This window comes from Leiobunum rupestre, chromosome 7, assembly GCF_980474605.1.
Source record: "Leiobunum rupestre chromosome 7, qqLeiRupe1.1.hap1, whole genome shotgun sequence".
Taxonomy (NCBI): Eukaryota; Metazoa; Arthropoda; class Arachnida; order Opiliones; family Sclerosomatidae; genus Leiobunum; species Leiobunum rupestre.
This window is the reverse complement of record NC_143390.1, coordinates 27976484-27994892: the sequence shown is the minus strand read 5'-3', so window position 1 is coordinate 27994892 and position 18409 is coordinate 27976484. Positions and strand designations below refer to the sequence as shown.

The 18409-nt window shown below is 37.5% G+C and overlaps 1 protein-coding gene across 4 annotated transcripts in view; it reads left to right on the top strand.

Annotated features, from left to right (window-relative positions):
* Positions 1-18409, top strand: part of hth (Meis homeobox homothorax) — a 162435-nt gene that overhangs the window by 13952 nt on the left and 130074 nt on the right. For all 4 annotated transcript variants that reach the window (XM_090180557.1, XM_090180556.1, XM_090180560.1 and 1 more), the window contains exon 3: positions 2883-3024. In XM_090180557.1, coding sequence (XP_090036683.1) covers positions 2883-3024 — 142 coding nt within the window. The remainder of the gene's footprint in view (positions 1-2882; positions 3025-18409) is intronic.

Below are 18409 nucleotides of genomic sequence, written 5' to 3'. Positions count from 1 at the left end.
TCCCGTTGTTATTATAATGGTAATTTTCGTACCGAACCTTTTTTCGCATCCAGCTCGTATACTTGAACTTATAATATCCTCGTTGGTAGTAAATTACTTATTTCTGTTTTGACGTATTTAGACCCTAGAGGGCTCTATGCTGAACTAAACCTTGATTGTCCAATAAATATGAACATTAGTTTGATGATAATTTTCGCTGACTGTCATACTTATCTCTATTGCGTTACTTTGTATGTCCTGGTATACGTGGAACTTGTACTGATAAAGTGGTATTTTAGCGACTACCACAGAATGGAACGTATACTTAGGCATGCTTAGAAAGCCGGAATTTTAACATGCAATGCACAAATTGCGTGACGTAAATGTCTGAAACGAGAACAACTGCGGCTTAATATTGAGAGGGGAAGCGAAAAATTGAATGTTGTGATATAACGCTCCGAAATGAGTACCTGTATAGATCCCCATTATCAGATCCAACCTCGCCGATGATAACGACGCGCGGAGAAACACGTGTTTCGCTATTACACACCATCAAATATAATGCGAAAAAACGCGAGTTGCAATTTCGAAAATTTTAAATTTCGCCGCATTTTTAACGCGATTAATTTTTATTGTTTCGTTGAACGAACGTTTTCATAACAAATACGCTTTTTAAACCCCTAACAGTTCACCGTACGTTGCCTAAATAGCTTATACCAATCGCCGCCTTTGTAGGGCTTGTCTGTTTTACCTTCAGCGTCCGATATAACTCTATAATCACGGCGTGATTCTGTTTTCCCAAAGCGTGAAAACATTAAAAAAAAATAACAAATCCCAAGTATATTTACAACTATAAAACCCGGAATAACTAACTCGGCTTTCGTAGTAAATCGCCCGAATAGTATATTTACAACTATAAAACCCGGAATAACTAACTCGGCTTTCGTAGTCAATCGCCCGAATAACAGGCCGTCCATTCTCGGTCAGAATGCGCGTATAGATCCTTTCGTTTGACCCTTATTGAGAAATCGTGTAGACGATCGCTTAGGCCTATTATAGGTATCGCTTTGTAAGATTTGATTTTTTCGGGAAGGCGTGATTGCTATTCGCAGAAGCAGCCGTATCATTATTTGTGTGACCGAGAGAAAAGGCCTAATAATCGAGGGTTCGAATTCTCTTCACGTCCGACCATCCTCCCTTTCCAGAACTATTCCCTTTCGATCATCCTCTCCACCTCCTTTCCATCATCTGGCCTTTATGCTATCATTATATTCCCGATTCAAAGAAATATTCTCAATAGACTTTGTTTTATTCTAGACTGTTTTTTTTGGCGAGGTTGACACTTTTTTTTTAGATTTTCTTTAATAAAAATCAATTGTATTTTTTCGTGTTGTTAATTTTCCGAAAAAATAAAATTCGGAAAAATTTCCAGAAAATTTTCCACAAATCGGAAAAATAAAAAATTGAAACATACATTTTTTTTTAAGGGTTTTTAATGTTTTTAAATTTTTATCGACATGAAATGTCTAATATCAGTAAACATACTACAAAACATTATTAGTGTTACATTGTTAATCAGATTAAACTAGTCTAGAGGTTTAGTTTTACTTTTAGATTCGAAAAAATGAGGTGAAAATGCAGCTTCATTTAAATTTGCAAACAATATATTAGACTAATCATGGAATGAAAACTTTTTTCATTTTTTTTCGGAAAAATACGGAAAAGTTTCCGACTTACAACACTAGTATTTTTAATGGCTTTTACCCCCCAGTCTAATTGAGGTGATATACATGGCTTCTATCGATTATATAATCAAAATCATAATTAAATTTAATTACTTTTTACTATTTTAGTTTTGCTCAGATTTGCTTTGTATTAGAAAATATTTAACCTTTTCTTTTTGCCATTTTCTGAAATTTTTTTCATTGAAATACATTAGAGATGTTAAGCCACCGTCTAAAACGTGTAGGGGGAACTTGTAGGCGTTTTGAAAGTAAAGAGTAAAGCAAAGCCTACACTCAGCTACAAGTTTCCCCGTTCGAGTTTTCGACGGGGTGGCTTAACCTGTCTATTCTGTGATTTAAATGAATATTTCTTTAAAGATCTCTTTATTTAAATCAATCAACCCTAATTTTTGTTGAAATTCAGAAACTTAATTAAATTTGGTTTGATTGATTTACGCCCAAAACTGGCCTGATAAAATTGCGAATTGTTGCGAGGATTTTTAATTTTAAATAGATATTGAAATTTATGTTCCTGTGATATGGTAAATAATCGGTTAAAATATTATAGAGAAACATTCATCCCACTCAATAAAATAACGGGTTTTTGATTATCGTTACTAGATCGTGTGTTAATGACTAGTAGGTGTCTAGGCCGATCTCGTTAAAGGGAGGATTTTTAGAATACAAAATCGGCTGCTAACGACTTGTTTTTAACGTATCTAGCACAATGTGGTAGATATTGCAAAATTAGGTGATTCACAATAAACAGGGTTGCCACGGTACCTGGAAAAATTACATTTTGAAATGGGGTTAACAGACTTTTAATAATAGTTAGGGAATTTAAAATAGGACTAAAAGACGTTGTATAAAAGTTAGGGAATTTAAAATAGGACTACATGGTAAAAAGTCCAGATAATTTCATTTTAGTTGTTAATAGAAAAGGTTTACTAAAATATAGGTAAAAATTTGACATTTTTGGGTTAAATGGAAATGGTCGGCAAAAACCTGGGAAAGTTTGAAATTCCAAATTTATTTTAATTATATTCCTTTCTCCCTATTTCGTGTGGGCATAATTTATGTTTACATCATCGTTTTATATGATACAGATTCGTTTGATCGCGTCTATTGTTGGTAAGAATGCAATTTCAGGGTAATGAATGTTTTGATTTCGTTGAGCAGGCATCCGTTGTTTCCGTTGCTGGCCCTCATCTTCGAGAAGTGCGAGCTGGCGACGTGCACGCCGAGGGAGCCCGGCATCGCGGGCGGCGACGTCTGCTCCTCCGAGTCTTTCAACGAAGACATCGCCGTCTTCGCCAAACAGGTTCGTACTCTCGATTTCGTCGTCTTGAGCACCTATTTTACAGGCCCGCGAACATCAGGGTTGCCGTTTTTATTAATAACAATCTAATCAATCGATATGTTTTATTTAAATCGATTTTTTTAAACGATTAATGGCTTTTTTCTAGTCGAATTGACGGATACTATATTTCCATCTGTTACTTAATCGAAAATTAAATGAAATCCTTATTAAATATAATTAATTTTTAGTTTTCTTTGTATTGGATTTTTAAGAACATTTTTGCTTTTTTTAAATCATACTTTGTAATAATTTTAAAGTCTTTGATTTAAATCGTGATATTTTAAAATTTAAATACAACGAGGGATTTAAATATCGCCTAACTCCAGGATTTAATTAACTATTTTAACGTGATTTAAATCCATGATTTTATTTAAACATATCGCCTAATTAACACCAGGATTTAATTTAATATTGTTACGTGATTAAATCAATGATTTTAATATTGTTACGTAATGATTTTAATATTGTTACGTGATATAAATCAATGATTTCATTTATAAATATCACAATTAATGCAATTATTTTATTTAAAAATAACACTTAATTAATACAATGATTTTATTTAAAATATCACAATTATTGCAATTATTTTATTTAAAAATATCACACAATTAATGCAATGATTTTATTTAAAAATATCACGTGATTTAAATGAATAATGCGATTTAGTAATATCACGTGATTTAAATTAATGTGATTTAGTAATATCACGTGATTTAATTTAATGTGATTTAGTAATATCACGTGATTTAATTTAATGTGATTTAGTAATATCACTTGATTTAAATTAATGTGATTTAAATCATGCGATTTAGTAGTATCATGTGATTTAGTAATATCACGTGATTTAAATGTATGTGATTTAGTAGTATCAAGTGATTTAAATGAATTATGGGATTTAGTAGTATCAAGTGATTTAAATGAATTATGTGATTTAGTAGTATCAAGTGATTTAAATCAGCTAATTTAGGAGCCAATTTGTTCAGAAAGAAACATCTTTGTTTACCATATTTCAACGCGGCGAGATTTAAACATAGCGAAATGTTTCAAAGGTGTGAAAGTCTGTTAAAAAGACAGATGACATTAAGATGTACTTGTTTCCGTCATTTCCGACAAGCCGACATCAGCTTGCGATAAAAGCGCGCAGTGGTCATTCGGGCGAAAATCTTCGGGGTCACTCCACCCTTTTATACAGTTTCGCCACAAAAAGGAGGTATTAGGAATAGCTGAAATTCCAATTTGAATAAAAAATGTTTTTCAATGAATGGAAATGCTTTTCTCCATCAATACATTCGAGGCAGAGAGAGACGGATGAGAGATAACTGGGAATAAAAGAGATGATGATGAGGATTCGCCGTTTTCAGGGACTTTGATTCTATAGTCAAGTTCAATAGCGCTCGAAACCTCGGAAAGGGTAGAGTCGACGCTGATTTTACCCACGCCCCGCCTATAATCGAACAGTTGGTTGAGCGCTTACCTCGGATGTAGTGCCTTTTTTCTTATCCCATCGTTAGGTTTGGACGGCCGCTACAATAGAAGATATAGGATAATAATGAACGTAATCAAAAAAACTTATCTTTCGCCTTTCAAAACGAACGCACTCGGGTGTAAAGAAGAAGCAGCGAGGGCCGAGGGTCCACCCCCGAATAGAGACCCCGTCGCCTCTTGGCAATCGATAGAAAGGATGAGGTGAAATATTCACCCCCCCCCCGCTTTGAAAATAGATTGGGTCGAATGGGCAAAACGGTATGATCGAAGTACCACAATCAGAGTCATGCTTATTTTCGAAAAGATCAACTGTTAAGATCTGTCATATATTTAGAGGAACACCTGAGGCACGATTTCGGGCGAGGGGCTCCTCCCGGGACGTCCAGCCATCCTGCGCCCGCCATTACACCCCACCCCGTTTCTCTACCTCTCGCGTCTCTTTTCAGCATCGTCTCTCTCTTCCGCGCGCTGGCCCCCTGGCGTCGTTTCGGGGGTGCTCTTTTGGTTCGCCTCTCTGTGGCTCTGGTCACGAAAATTCGAGTGAAAACATTCTTCTTGAAAATCCTGCATTTTTTTTTATTCCGAGTCTTCCCATACCCGGGCGCGGAGGGGCTGATACTCTCTTTCAACTAGGTTTTCGAGTTTTGTAATATTTGTTGTAGGGTGATGAGATTGAGATAGCCGTATCTGTCCGCGTAGCTCGTACTCGGCGGTCCATGGTCACTATCTAAGGCGTACCGGTCTAACGCGATACCCATTCCTTGTTTAGATGCCATATAGTATGCTATACTCCCCATGTTGGAGGCGTTTTCCTTATGAAATTACATTTTTACCCCGAATTTTAAATTTTGCGCGATCCTAGCCCGAAAAAGTTTTTGTTTTTATGAAACCTTTTTTTTATACATAGAAATAGCTATACCCACAATTCCCAAGTGCAATTTATCGCGTCAAAAGACGGAGGTGGGAATTAGCTTTTATTTTCTCGTCATTTTCATAAGGAAAACGCTCTCCGATTCTGAGCGCTATTTCGATAACCTCGGTTCATTTACTTCTGATATTGAATTGAATTTTCCGTATTTTTCCGTAAAAAATTAAAAAAAGGGTTTTCATTACATGGTAAGTCTAATATATTTTTGAAAATTTAAATAAAGCGGCGTTTTAGTCTAATTTTTTCGAATCTAAAAGTAAAACTAAACCTCTAGACTAGCTTTAAATTCATTAACAATGTAACACTTAATGTTCTATAGTATGTTCACAGATATTAGACATTTTATATCGATAAAAAGTTAAAAACATTAAAAACCTAAAAAGTAATTTATGGTTCATTTTATTGATCCAATTTTCTGGAAATTTTCCGCATGAACAACACTAGTGCCAAACTTATTTCTCTCTCGTTATTTATGGTTAATATATTCGACGTAGCGGGTGAAACTGTATCGTCCGTGGTGAACTTGTCTCCGTTTTGTAATTCGAAGCCCTCGGCTTTTTGATGGGGTTTGAAAGAATTTTAGGGGTTTAGAAGCTGGCCCATGCAGTGACGTGCACAATGCGCGCTGGTGGAAATATGGGGGGGGGGGGGGGGTGCACTCGGTGGTCGGATAGAAATCCGACGCGGCTCTGCGTGATACAAATCCTTCGAAAGCAAAGTAGAAGGTCAGGCTGCTAAACGCGCATCGGGCTCACTGTCCCTGTTGATATTTTGGGCCATTTTCCCAAAAAATTCCATTCGGGATCTATTGTCAGAAAACACCGTTTTTTTGGTATGGAAACTCCGGGATACCACTATGCTTTTGAAATACGATTTTCATAATTATACGTAAAAATTTCTGGTTCGAATGTCAGTATTCTAATACGTGAAATATAATGCAAAATGGTTTGGTACTTTTAATATAACAACGTAGCACTTTCGCCTCGCAGTAAGAGGAGTCGGGTTCGATTCCAGCTTGTGGCACACTGGGTGAAAATTCGGAACCACTCCTTCTGCGTAGAGTTTGTTAAAGGGGTTTTCTGTCGAGTTCTTCGGTTTCCCCTTCCATAAAAACTTGTTCAGATTAACGGTAATAGACTAATAGTTAGTGTAGGGAGCTGTTGACTCGCGTGGTATGAAGGGCTTTCCACCACCCTCCTACGCATTGTAACCTGGCCACCCGAATTAATGGCTTTAAAAGTCGCTCGATGACTTGGGCCTAAGGTGGTGCCTTGGGTATTAGCCTAGCTGATTATTATTATTATTAAAAAGTTATTGTTAGGCTGTATCATAAGTATGACACTACCTATTGTTTTAATGCTAATTTCCTGACCGAACCGTTTTTCGACACTAATAATCTCGTAAAACTCCCACTTGGACTTCCCATTCGAAATAAGTAGCGTTTTTATCAAAGACTAAATATATGTAGCTCTGAAAATCAATTCGGTGATAATTTTTTCTAATTGACATACTTAATGTTAATGTTACTTTTGGTTGAAGTAAATAACATTTTTGCCTAAAACTATCTTATATTTCGACCGTTGGTAGCTTATTTATATATAATTCTGAAATGGGCGAGATGGTATTTCGGGATAAATTCTCGTTGAGTAATCCTCTTGTATGAAAATCCGTCAATCCGGGACCCCTAAGCAGGCTACATGCGCTATTTCACCGCCTTCGGAATAAATATGGGTTTTTTTTCTTCAAATCCTTAGCTGGGGTTTTTCCACACGCACGAGGTAGCCGTATTTCTCGGTTTATGGTAGTCACTGGCACTCGTGCCTTATGCAAAATAGAGCCGCGGGGAATGCCGTTTGACGACGAACCAGTCACTCTCGCTATTTCAGATCTTACCGGATCAAAATGTACAAGAAGGAATGTAAATTAATTTCGCAAATCGTTCCAATAACCTAGGTTAGTGTGGATAGTCGACGTATAAATTTAATATAGATAATTATCTTCCTATTTTTTAAAGATATTTAACCTTTAGACGGGTTAATTCTTAATAGGTAAAAATTGTATCTTCCCGTTAGACCGAATTCCGCCAATGTTTTTGATGAAATTAGCCCAAAGGCGGGTTTTGTATTTTTCTAATCGACCGACGCAATATTCACAATTGAGCGACCGCAAAAAAAAAAGTTTTTCTTTTGAGGTTAGGTTAGGTAACACTGCATGCTGTTCTGGCAGACGCTGAAACGGATAAAACCGAATCCTAAACCCGGAGACGTGCGGGTTTTTCGGTCGAATGTGATAATCCCATTAGACCGAATCCTAAATCCGCCAAAGTGCAGCTTTTTCGGTCAAATTGGATTGGGTTCGGTAGAATGGGATTGGGCGCAATGGAACAGATTCGTAAAAATGACTTAATTACGAATTATTTAATAATTTAATATTTATGGTAATTACAATGCCATCTTTAAGGCCTTTAGCGCTTGGACAGGTTTATTTTTTTTAGTATGGGTAATAATTACTCAATTATGACACGAGCAACGACAAATTAAATTAAATATTTATGATAATTAAATTTTTTTTTAAAGAAATAAACTATAGTTTGTTTAGCATCTGGCCGCCTTATGCCAATAAAAGCTTTCCACCTGCATTGCCCACCACGACGTTATGAGGGTTTAGCTAAATTTATATCCTTGTAATAATAAAAATGCGGTATCAGGGCACTGTGTGTGTGGACCGGTTTACGGGAATAAAAAGAAAAGCAGCTGCCTGAGCGAGAGACAGTGTCTCTTTATTTTTAATTATTTTGAGTCGATTTCGATTAAAATTTAATACGGCGCCCGAAAATATTCTCGCTGCTAATGGATTCTCGGACCTTTTGTAATCACGCTCAAAATGCGTCCGCGTTAATCTCTACGAAATTTTTGGGCGGAACCTATAGTCTTCTTAATAGCAATTTTAGTAAAACAATCGCGTGGAATATCGGAGCGCTACCTCGTACTCGTGTCGGAATGCGGGTAGCGGGGTCCAGTCTGCGCTCTTCCGCTCGGCCCGAACTGTCGAGTTATCCTCGGGGCGATCCGCGGACTGCTAACGACCACTCCTCCCGGTTTTGCATATAAAGCGGGCTATGGTTTTTAATTTGAATGTCCCTGGGGGGCTGCGTTCAATTTAGGCAACGACGCGACGGCAATGATCATCGTTTTTGGGACCCCCTGCACCCCCTGCCTGGCTCGCCTAATATCTAGTCTCCCAATCGCGAAGAGACGCGCCTTGAATTTTAATTAGCCCGTACTCTTCTAGTTGGAAACCCGGCGCGTATCGATAGAACCGCCGAAATGAGGGTTTTTTACTTCTTAAGCGTACGCGATTCTTATTCGAGAATATTTCATAAAACCTAAGACGAAATATTTTTCTACCTTTATTAACGCAGTGTTGCCAGCTTGTGGGAAATTTCCCATATTGTGGGAATTTTTGGGGTCCATTTTGGCTCGGTGGGGAAAAATGGTCATTTGTTTTTTTTTGTGGTAATTTTCATGTCATCCCAGGTTTTTAAATTTGACTATCAATAGAAAGCACAATTGTGTATTTTCGTGAATCTTGGGATATTAATACCAACGTATAGGCCTAACAACCAAAATGTTTAAAAATTGTAATAATTTTTTTTTAAAGTTTGTTTTCCAAAATGTTTTAAAATTATAGCATGTTTTCTTTGGGGGCGGGGCTAAGTAGGGGTGTGGGAATTCATGGAAAATTTACTATCCAGCAATGGGAATTTCAACTTTCGGACACGGGCAACACTGTACAGGGCTGATACTGGGTTACTTTTTTAACTAAAAGTTACTTTTTTAAAATCGGTTACTAAAAGTTACTATTTGTCTAATTTGCTTACTAAAAGTTACTTTTTGAAATTTGTTAGGTTATCTCTACGAAAAAATATTTTACCATATTTAATTTTATCATATTTAATTTTAGTACTGCCCATAGAAATAAAAAATGCCGTCTTTTAACAAAAAGAAAATGGCCGACTTAATACAAAAGAACATAGATAAAAAGAAAAATAATCTAATAAAAATATTTTTAAGAAAAAATAAAAGTACAAATTTACGTAAAAGAGTAAAGTTCCTAATTAGCAAATACTTAATGTAGTGCGATTTTTTAAAGAAATAAACTGTGATTTTTACTTCAAATTCGTGTTTTTAAGTTATTTCTTAGTTACTTTTAGGTTACTATTTTTGAAGAGGTTAGTTACTATTTCCACTAAAATTAGTTATGAATTTGAGTATCAGCCCTGCACTGTATTAACGAATTTTTATATATATATAAATAATAAATACGGGTGTCACAGATCCGAAAACAATAAAAATGTCTAATACCTAATGTTAACTGAAATATTTCAACTTTGGCGCGAACTTTTTCCCCCAAGGCCGATCGAGTGGTTGTTTTTGTAACGCGCGGGTGCGATAACATCTCCGACACTCGTTTCGCTCGAAAAAAAAGGCCGCATTTAGGTCTCTAGTTGAAGATATAATGGTTAGACGGTCCCAGACTGGCTCGACATTAATATTCCCGTTACAGACTATAGAGCTAGTTAAGCAGGACTAACGACGAAGTTATTCTTTGGTTAATGAGAATTCGGCTTATGTCCTGTATTTATATGAATATTTTAGAGACGTACCTTTTAGGAGTCGTAAACTTGTAGGAGGGACCCTAGGTGTTGAAGTATGTTTGGGGTTAAGAATATTTTCATGATCTCAGTTTCTTTTTAAACCCGGGGATTTGGGACTAGGATTTTGCTTATTTGCCATCATACATTAATTACAAAAATCATTTAAAATAAGAAAAACGGCGCGGAAAGCCGGAAATTAGTGAAGCCTAGGCTAGTAACTACGCTACTCCTAAAAATCGACTACTCTCAATTTCTTACGGGTTGCCAGATAAATATTTTTCCCTCACACGAAAAACCGGCCAAACCTTCACCTCCTCCGAACTCAAAAGGGGGAAAGCACTCCAAACCGATTTTATAGAGCGCTCTATTCGAATCTTGTCTCGTAAAACCATCATTTCTATCATTCCTCGCGAACGATGGAGGTTTGAGTGCTCATCGGCAATCAGCGTCGATGAGCCCAGCGGGTTAATGTAATCCATTTCTGGTAGATTGCGTTTAAAATTTTCACCCACGCGTCAAAATGGTTGTTTTTCGACTTACGCCGTTTTGACTGTTAGCCGGGCCCCGTCGAGCACGGGGATTGTCCAACCAGAGTTTAAATGATTTAGCTTCGGCAGGCCCCCCCACTCTCATTCTGGCCACTTTTTTTTCTTCTCGATCTCATTTCTTCTCATTTGAATCTTGTTCCCTTTCTTTTAACGCGCTCGCAAACTGCGCGCTTTCGTAATTAGCTTTTCACGCTTCGTAGCCTCTGCTTGAGACGCGCAAAATTGCGCTGCCAGAAAGAGAAGGCCCGTCGTATAAATCTCCGAACCTCCCTGCCCCCTCCCTCCCCCTCCCGTACGTATACTACCGAGGGATAGGCGGAGGCGAACCGTATCTCCCTCCACAGACTATACCCCGTATCTGTACTCTCAATCTTAGTGACGACTGATTCGGATACGTTATTCTCGCGCGCTCCCTCTTTGCCCTTTTTTATTTAGTTTCGGAACTTCTCGTAGTCTCCCCATCCGTAAAGATCCTTCCAAATAACTACGAGGGACTATTTGTAAAATTAATATATCCAGATAGTATTTAATTTCGAAAATAATGTACGTTATTTTTAAAAGGAAATATTTTATTGAATTAAACAAATTAACTTATTACATTTATCATATTTATAGTCGTACCATTTTTAATTGCACAAAAAAATATATTTGAATATTCTAAGTTTAAAAATAAAATATAGGCTTATCACCGATATATGGAAAGAGAGATGGGCTAGGTCGTAGGGGGGGTCCCGTGTTTCTACCTCTACCTCTAGCGTCCAACGATTTACCGTCCATTGTAGTAATTCTGTGGAATGCTCGAGAAAGAGTTTTCTTTAGGTAGATTTTAGTCGTTGAAGATATAAAGTGTTTGATTGTAAAAATATCAATTTATAAATATTTCCGTAATTATTATTAAAACTCGCTTTTCTTAACGTCCCCAAAGAGTTGGTTTATTCGGGAAAGAGTGCTGTATGGCTGCCCCCCCACCTTTTGTTTTAAACATTTCTTTACCACCCCCTTCGGAGAGACTCAAAACGGAGTATTATCTGGTGCGCGGACTGGTTTGGTCGTTGCCTACTTGGCAACCCTTTAACACGTACGGCGGACACGCTGTAATTAAGTGCTTGGCGCGGATGGAAAAAGTCGGAGAGCGAGCGCGCATGAAGCCAATATTAAATGTAATTTAGGTGAATTGATGGGCAAAATATTGTAATGAGCTTTCGCGGGTGTAGCCTCATTCTTCTCTCGTCAGGCGGGGCTTCTTCTCGCGGCCCTCGAGCCCCAAATTGACGCTTCATGTTTTACATACTAAAAGGAATCTTTGCCCGGAGTGACTCTCGCGTTGAATTCGCAATCTCGCGTCTAATTAAAGTGAGAATCGGACGATATTTGCTCGCTTTCGATCGCTTTATTGACAATATTGTCGTCTGGTAATGCGCGTATGGAAAACAAATTAGGGCCTGTACCTTTGACTGCGTTACGTTACAAATTTTGCTTTAGGCTGTACTCACAAGGAGAGTACCCGAGGTGTTTATTGCTGATTTTTATCAAAGTCGGGCGTAATGTAGACCTATATGAGATATGAAATTTCCCAAAAGGAGACGTTGCACTACCCATTCGATTTGCCATGGCAACCGAATAGGTTTTTGACCAATTGAAACAAAAATAAGATTTTTTCCTTATTTTCCCCCAAAAATGTTCCAATTTACTCAAACTTTATGAAATTTACCTAAATGTGATCCAAATTACCCGTTTCATGATTTTAATTTTTTTAAATTTTGTGTGAATCCGGTAAAATTCGATGCTTATTTAAATGTAGATTTTTTGTTTTAAGTGGTCAAAAACATTTTCGGTTGCATGGCAAATCGAATGGGTACTGCAACGTCTCCTTTTGGGAAATTTTATACCTCATATAGGTGTACATTACGCCCGACTTTCAACAAAATCGGCAATAAACACCTCGGGTACTCTCCTTGTCAGTTTCATATGCCTGTAATCAGTGTAAATATTTTTAGAAAGTGGTTAGTGGGCCCTTGTAAATGAAATTTTCAAGAGAGGTGCTGGTGAATAGCGATGGACCCCTATCGTACCGGGCCCCAAAAAAAGGTTGCTTGCGGGCCCTTTTCCACCGGGCCTTCGGGTTTTTGGCCCCTTTGTACTCCGCCCTGCTCGTACGAATAAGGCATCTCAACAATTTCCTCTTTTCGGTTGCTTTTGTTGACAAAGAAAGTGGGGAACCTTTTTTTCTGCCTTTGCCTAAAAAATGATTTACGGCTTCTTTGGATCGGCACGTTTTGAGTTCATGCAAATTACCGTATTAGGGTGTTCGAAAGGGGGAAGGGTTACTTATTTCTTCGTCACTATAATGAACCGGCGGTCGCGTGTATTCGAGAGAGCTAATTGAGCGTTTCTAATAGACGTATTTTATTACATTTAAAAATGAATAGCACAAATTTCATAAAGCGAAATATACCAAACTGAAAAGGTCTTCTATTGGGCTTATCCCGCTTGTTATCGACGTGTTTGCGATTGGCCTGAGATCATTAGGCGTTGATTATCAAACTTGTTGAGGTTAACGGTATAGTTAGTGTAGGGAGCTGTTGGCTCGCGTAGCATGCAGGGCTTGCCACCACCTTCCTCCGCATTGTAACCTGGCCACCAGAATTAATGACTTCAAAAGTCGCTTGATGACTTAGGCCTAAGGTGGTGCCTTGGGTGATTAGCCTAGCTGATTGTTATTATTAAGTATTGAATTATCTAGGCCCGTAGCCAGAATAATTTCGTTAAGGGGGCAGTAGCTTTTATTGAGGGGGGGCACATTTTTTCGTTACCTAATTTCGAAAAGTAACATAAGTGGCGCCGTGAAATGTTTTTGGTGTTCAACAAAAAAACCTTGCTTTCTGAAGCAGACCATTCTACAACTTGTGTTTTATTAAGAAATAGTTACCTATAAATAACGATCTAAACCTTAGACAAAGACAAGTGGTCCAAATGGAAAATTTCAACGAATGGAAATTTTAAAGGTTAATAAAGATGAAGGGGCAGAGAATATCCTTTGAGGGGGAATGGATTAAATTGAGGGGGCATGTGGGGCAAATAAAAATTTCATTAGAGGGGGCAACATTTATTGGGGGGGGGGGGGGATTGAATTCTCACAAAGCGTATAAGCCAACGAATCGAAGCTGTACCGTTGATTACGGTTTACTGGTGGCATGAGCATATTTCGCTTCTATCCAGAATGTATTTGTTGAGATGATTTTTAGCGTTTCTTATAAGTCACCTCACGGTCTGACAGTATGTTTCTCCCACCCCCTTACAACTCTATTAGCTCGCTATCTCTTGGGTTGACGCTACTGAAGTACACTGGGTGACGTTTTTCGTGCCCCCCTCTTATGACGGGGAGGACTGGACCATGATGGCGGCGTATCGTCTCCAAATAGTCATTATCCCTAAGTATAAATAAATAGATAGCCAGTCCCTTTCAAGACACGCGGTAATAACAATCGCTAGCGAGTTGGGAGAGGCGCGTTTGTGTGGGCTGATACCGAGCACGCTATTCCAATCGAGGCAAATTCATTAAATTATCTCCAGCACCGGACGAGGCTACAATTCGTCGTAAACCGGCGAGGGGGTAAATTCTACGCGGCCCGAAGGCCGGGAGCCGTTTCCCCGTCTTTTCAAGTTGAATCGTTAAACTCGTTTGTACTATTTGCCGACCTGTATCATTTCGGGGACTTTTAACAAGATTTATCGTTTTCGACCAGAAGAAAATGCTCTTCGTGGTTAGAATATTTGCGCGTGCAACGAATGACTGGGCGGAGGGGGGGGGGGATATATATTATTTCTACTCTTGATTTCTACGACGTTTTTTTTTATCTTTCTCACTTTCTCGTTTTATTCTGTTCTGCTAGCGAACATCGGCGAGCCTATATCTTCCTCGGGAATCAGGTTTTTCTCTTCAACTCAATACCCACGCACGCCTAATCATTTCTTTCAGTTCTTTTTTTTCCTTTCTTCGTCTGCGCGTAAGATTCGAGGTTATCTGTCCTCGCGCGGGTACCCCCTCCGCTATTTGATATATATTTCTCTCTGGCTTTTAGCTACTTAGTTTGGGCGTTATTTTCCGTATAGAATGTAACGCGCCGAAAATTGGCCATTTTGGTACTACAAGGTTATCCGACCGCGAGATATACTCGAAGAAAGGCATTACGTATGCAGCGTGTGCTATGACTCCGCTAGTTTTTTTTTCTTCAACGTTTGAAATCTTTGTAAGCGAGGGGTGAATGTCGTGGGCCTACCGCCTCTCCCTCTCTGAGCTTTCGAAGAAGTACGAGTCGCGGTTTCCTGTTATTTCGACGAGCTTGATCGTATAACCCCGAAAATACGCAGTTTCTGCTCTATTTTTTAGCTACGTGTCGAGTGAGAAATCAAACAGAGGGGTCCAGCGTTTACTAATTTTTTGTATGGGATTTTGAATGTCGGTGATTTCAGAAATCAAACTGATTTTGGGATTTCAGAGCATGATTTTCTGGTTTTTTTATTGGCTGAGATTTTGGAAATGATTTTCGTCGACATTTCTGGATTTTAAGATTTCTAAAATCATATTTCGATAGAGTGTACGGGGTTTGTACGAACTCCCAATTGGTCCCTAGAATATCCCAAAGATCTCATTTTTTCAAGGTCGCTAAATGGCTTTATTTTCAAATAAATTCGGTGAAAATCACTATCAACTTAAATATTTTTATTTCTTTTAAAAGGCAATTTACAAAATGGCAAAATCTGAGGCGTATCGACTCGCGATAGTAACTTGGTCCGTATTTTGGATCAATTTTTGTGGGCCGATATGTAATAACCAAGTCAGCTTTTCGCGATAATTTAGTTCAAATAAAAGTTATTTTGTTTTACCCTATTTTTTATCATATTTTATTCCCCCTAATTATTTTCCCGATTTCGGTTGGAGCACTGAAACTGGCATTTACTATTTTCCTCCACTGTTTTGGAGAGTCTGACCACAATCGATGACCGATTGGAAAATCACCCATTAAAAGTTGATTTTCTGAAATCGATTCTATTGTTATGAATTAATTGTTTCTCTTTTTGCTTGCGTTCGAAAACGGAAAACCGTGATTTCACAATACGTGTGAAAATATCTGAGAATGTTGATGGGAAAGATATTTTTGGGTATGGTACTGTCTAGTGTCAAAGTGCACTTAGAGTAGGGCCCTAATCAGTGCACCCGAAAGGTAAGGTTATATCAACAAGTTTTTTACTGCTTAATTTATTTATTTATTCGTGCAAACCATAATCCAGACTACGCCACTGGCCCTAATGGTGCTAAACTGTTTTACGGTGTATAAAAGTTATCCTCGTTGTTTTATGGGGAGCTTATTACCCCATACACACCCGTTGGTAGTACTGCCGTGCAAAGCACAAAAGCATTAACGACCAAATTTTCGATTTACAGATTTTGGTTTTATTTATCCTTATTTTATACGTTAAATTCAATTTTGAACTAATTTTCGAATTTAAAATTTTTGTTCTTAGAGAAATGACTTGTTGCAAAACGCATTATTTTAGGTTTTTGCATTATTTTCAAACCAAAAACGCATTCATGTGTTTATTTTCTTTAAAAGTCAAATCAAAACGCATTTTTTTCGCGTTTTAAGACATGGTTTTAATGATATTTCTGAAATATCGTTTGGCCTGTAAATTGTTTAGTACCAGAATATAATTTGAGTTGAAAAATCCAAGTCTACTATATAAACTTGAAAGAAGTAAGTTGGGGTATCTTAAGGCAAAGAAAGTTTGAATTTCGCGGGTTTTCTCCATATTTTGGTTTTGGTCGTTAATGCTTTTGTGTTTTACACGGCAGAGTACACCACTGACAAGGAGACATCCCGAAGTGTAACCCACCGATTTTGTTCAAACTCGGGGGATTGGTAGACCTACATTTATCATGAAAAATCCTAAACAACGAAAAATGTTTTTGGCAACAACTAATGGAAATTTTCCCATTGAAAATAACATTGGATTCTGACCGATTCCTAGGAAATTTGAACAAATTTCAAAATTTCAAAAATGCCAAAAATTGAAAAAATAGATAAAAATTGACAAAAAAAAAACATCAAAATTGATCAACTTTTGATCAATTTGAGGTCAAAATCCCATGTTATTTTCAATGGGAAAATGTAATATTTTGTGTTGTCAAAAACGTTTTTCGTTGCCATGGCAAAACGGTTGCCCATTGAATAAATTCCCTTTAGGATTTTTCATGATACATGGTCTACCAATCCCCCGAGTTTGAACAAAATCGGTGGGTTACACTTCGGGATGTCTCCTTGTGAGTTTATGGGAGAAAATAATGAATATTAAGCAAGTGGGAGTGGTGTAAGTTGTGAAAAGTGGAAAGGGGATGATTAAGGCTTCCCAAAGTCAAACTGACTTTAGCTCGGGTCCGCTTTCAGTCTGGGGAGAAGCTAAAGTTGAAAGTATCGGTCGGCTCAATTGGGGCTCGCGAGAAAGGAACGTGTCAATCAAACGTTTCCAGTTAATTGCAGTCGCCCAAAACGGGCCGTAATTAGTGTCTCGCTGCGAGGCTAAAAATCCAGCCTACATCATGCGCTATTTTAGCCCGGAATTAATTTCTCCCCTGGAAGAGGGAAACCTCCATCTCCCTCTTTTTTCTCTCTCATTTCGCGAGTCTACAATTATTGCGGGCGAGGAAAAAACAATCTCCATTCGGTACGTGGAACAAAAATGCGAATAGTTTCTCCGTGTTGCGCATCGTTCGGTGTCCCGCGTGTAGGCCTAATTGTATTCAAAAGGTTCTCTACCAAATGCATTATTCATCGTTGGTGGATAGTTGCACGAAATAAAAACATTGTGTTGGTTCCAAAGTTTTGTTAGATCTCTATAATTATATTTAAAAACACACTTTTGGCGCCGTAGATAATATTATAAGTTCGAGCCCAAAATTGAAACTGCCCATATCTCCGGTATTCTTGATACAGGAGACACGTACGTACGAGAATGTACAGATAATACCAGCGTTGTAAATCGGAAAAGTTTCCTTATTTTTCCGAAAAAATTAAAAAAAATTAATTCCATTATTAGTCTAATATATTGTTTGCAAATTTAAATAAAGCTGAATTTTCACCTAATTTATTCGAACCTAAAAGTAAAACTAAACCTCTAGCCTAGCTTTAATCTGATTATCAATGTGACACTATTAATGTTTTGTAGTATGTTTACTGTTATTAGACATTTTATATCGATTAAAAGTTAAAAACATTAAAAACTCTTAAAGTAATTTGTTTAAATTTTTTATTTTCCGATTTGCAGAAAATTTTCCGCTATTAGGAAAAATTTCTGGAAATTAAATTTCCGCATTTTTTCCCCCGGAAAATTAACAACAATAGATAATACAAATATTGTACTTGACCCATGCTGGAGTTTTTGAAAATTTTATACGATATATTATTCTAAATCTGATGACAAATATAATTAACGATTATTACAGCGACGACAAATAAATTTACGCGTTACATTATTAGATCATATCAGAAGTATATAATATCTCTTACGAAGATAAGTATCCATCTAAACACTAGGTCGAAATTCACCGTTGTAAAATGCAAACATTACACTATTTAAATATATTTACATATTTATATTTCCTCGTGAACCGACGAAGGTACAAGTTTCAAACGATCAACTTCAACGGTATTGTAATATGGATATTTG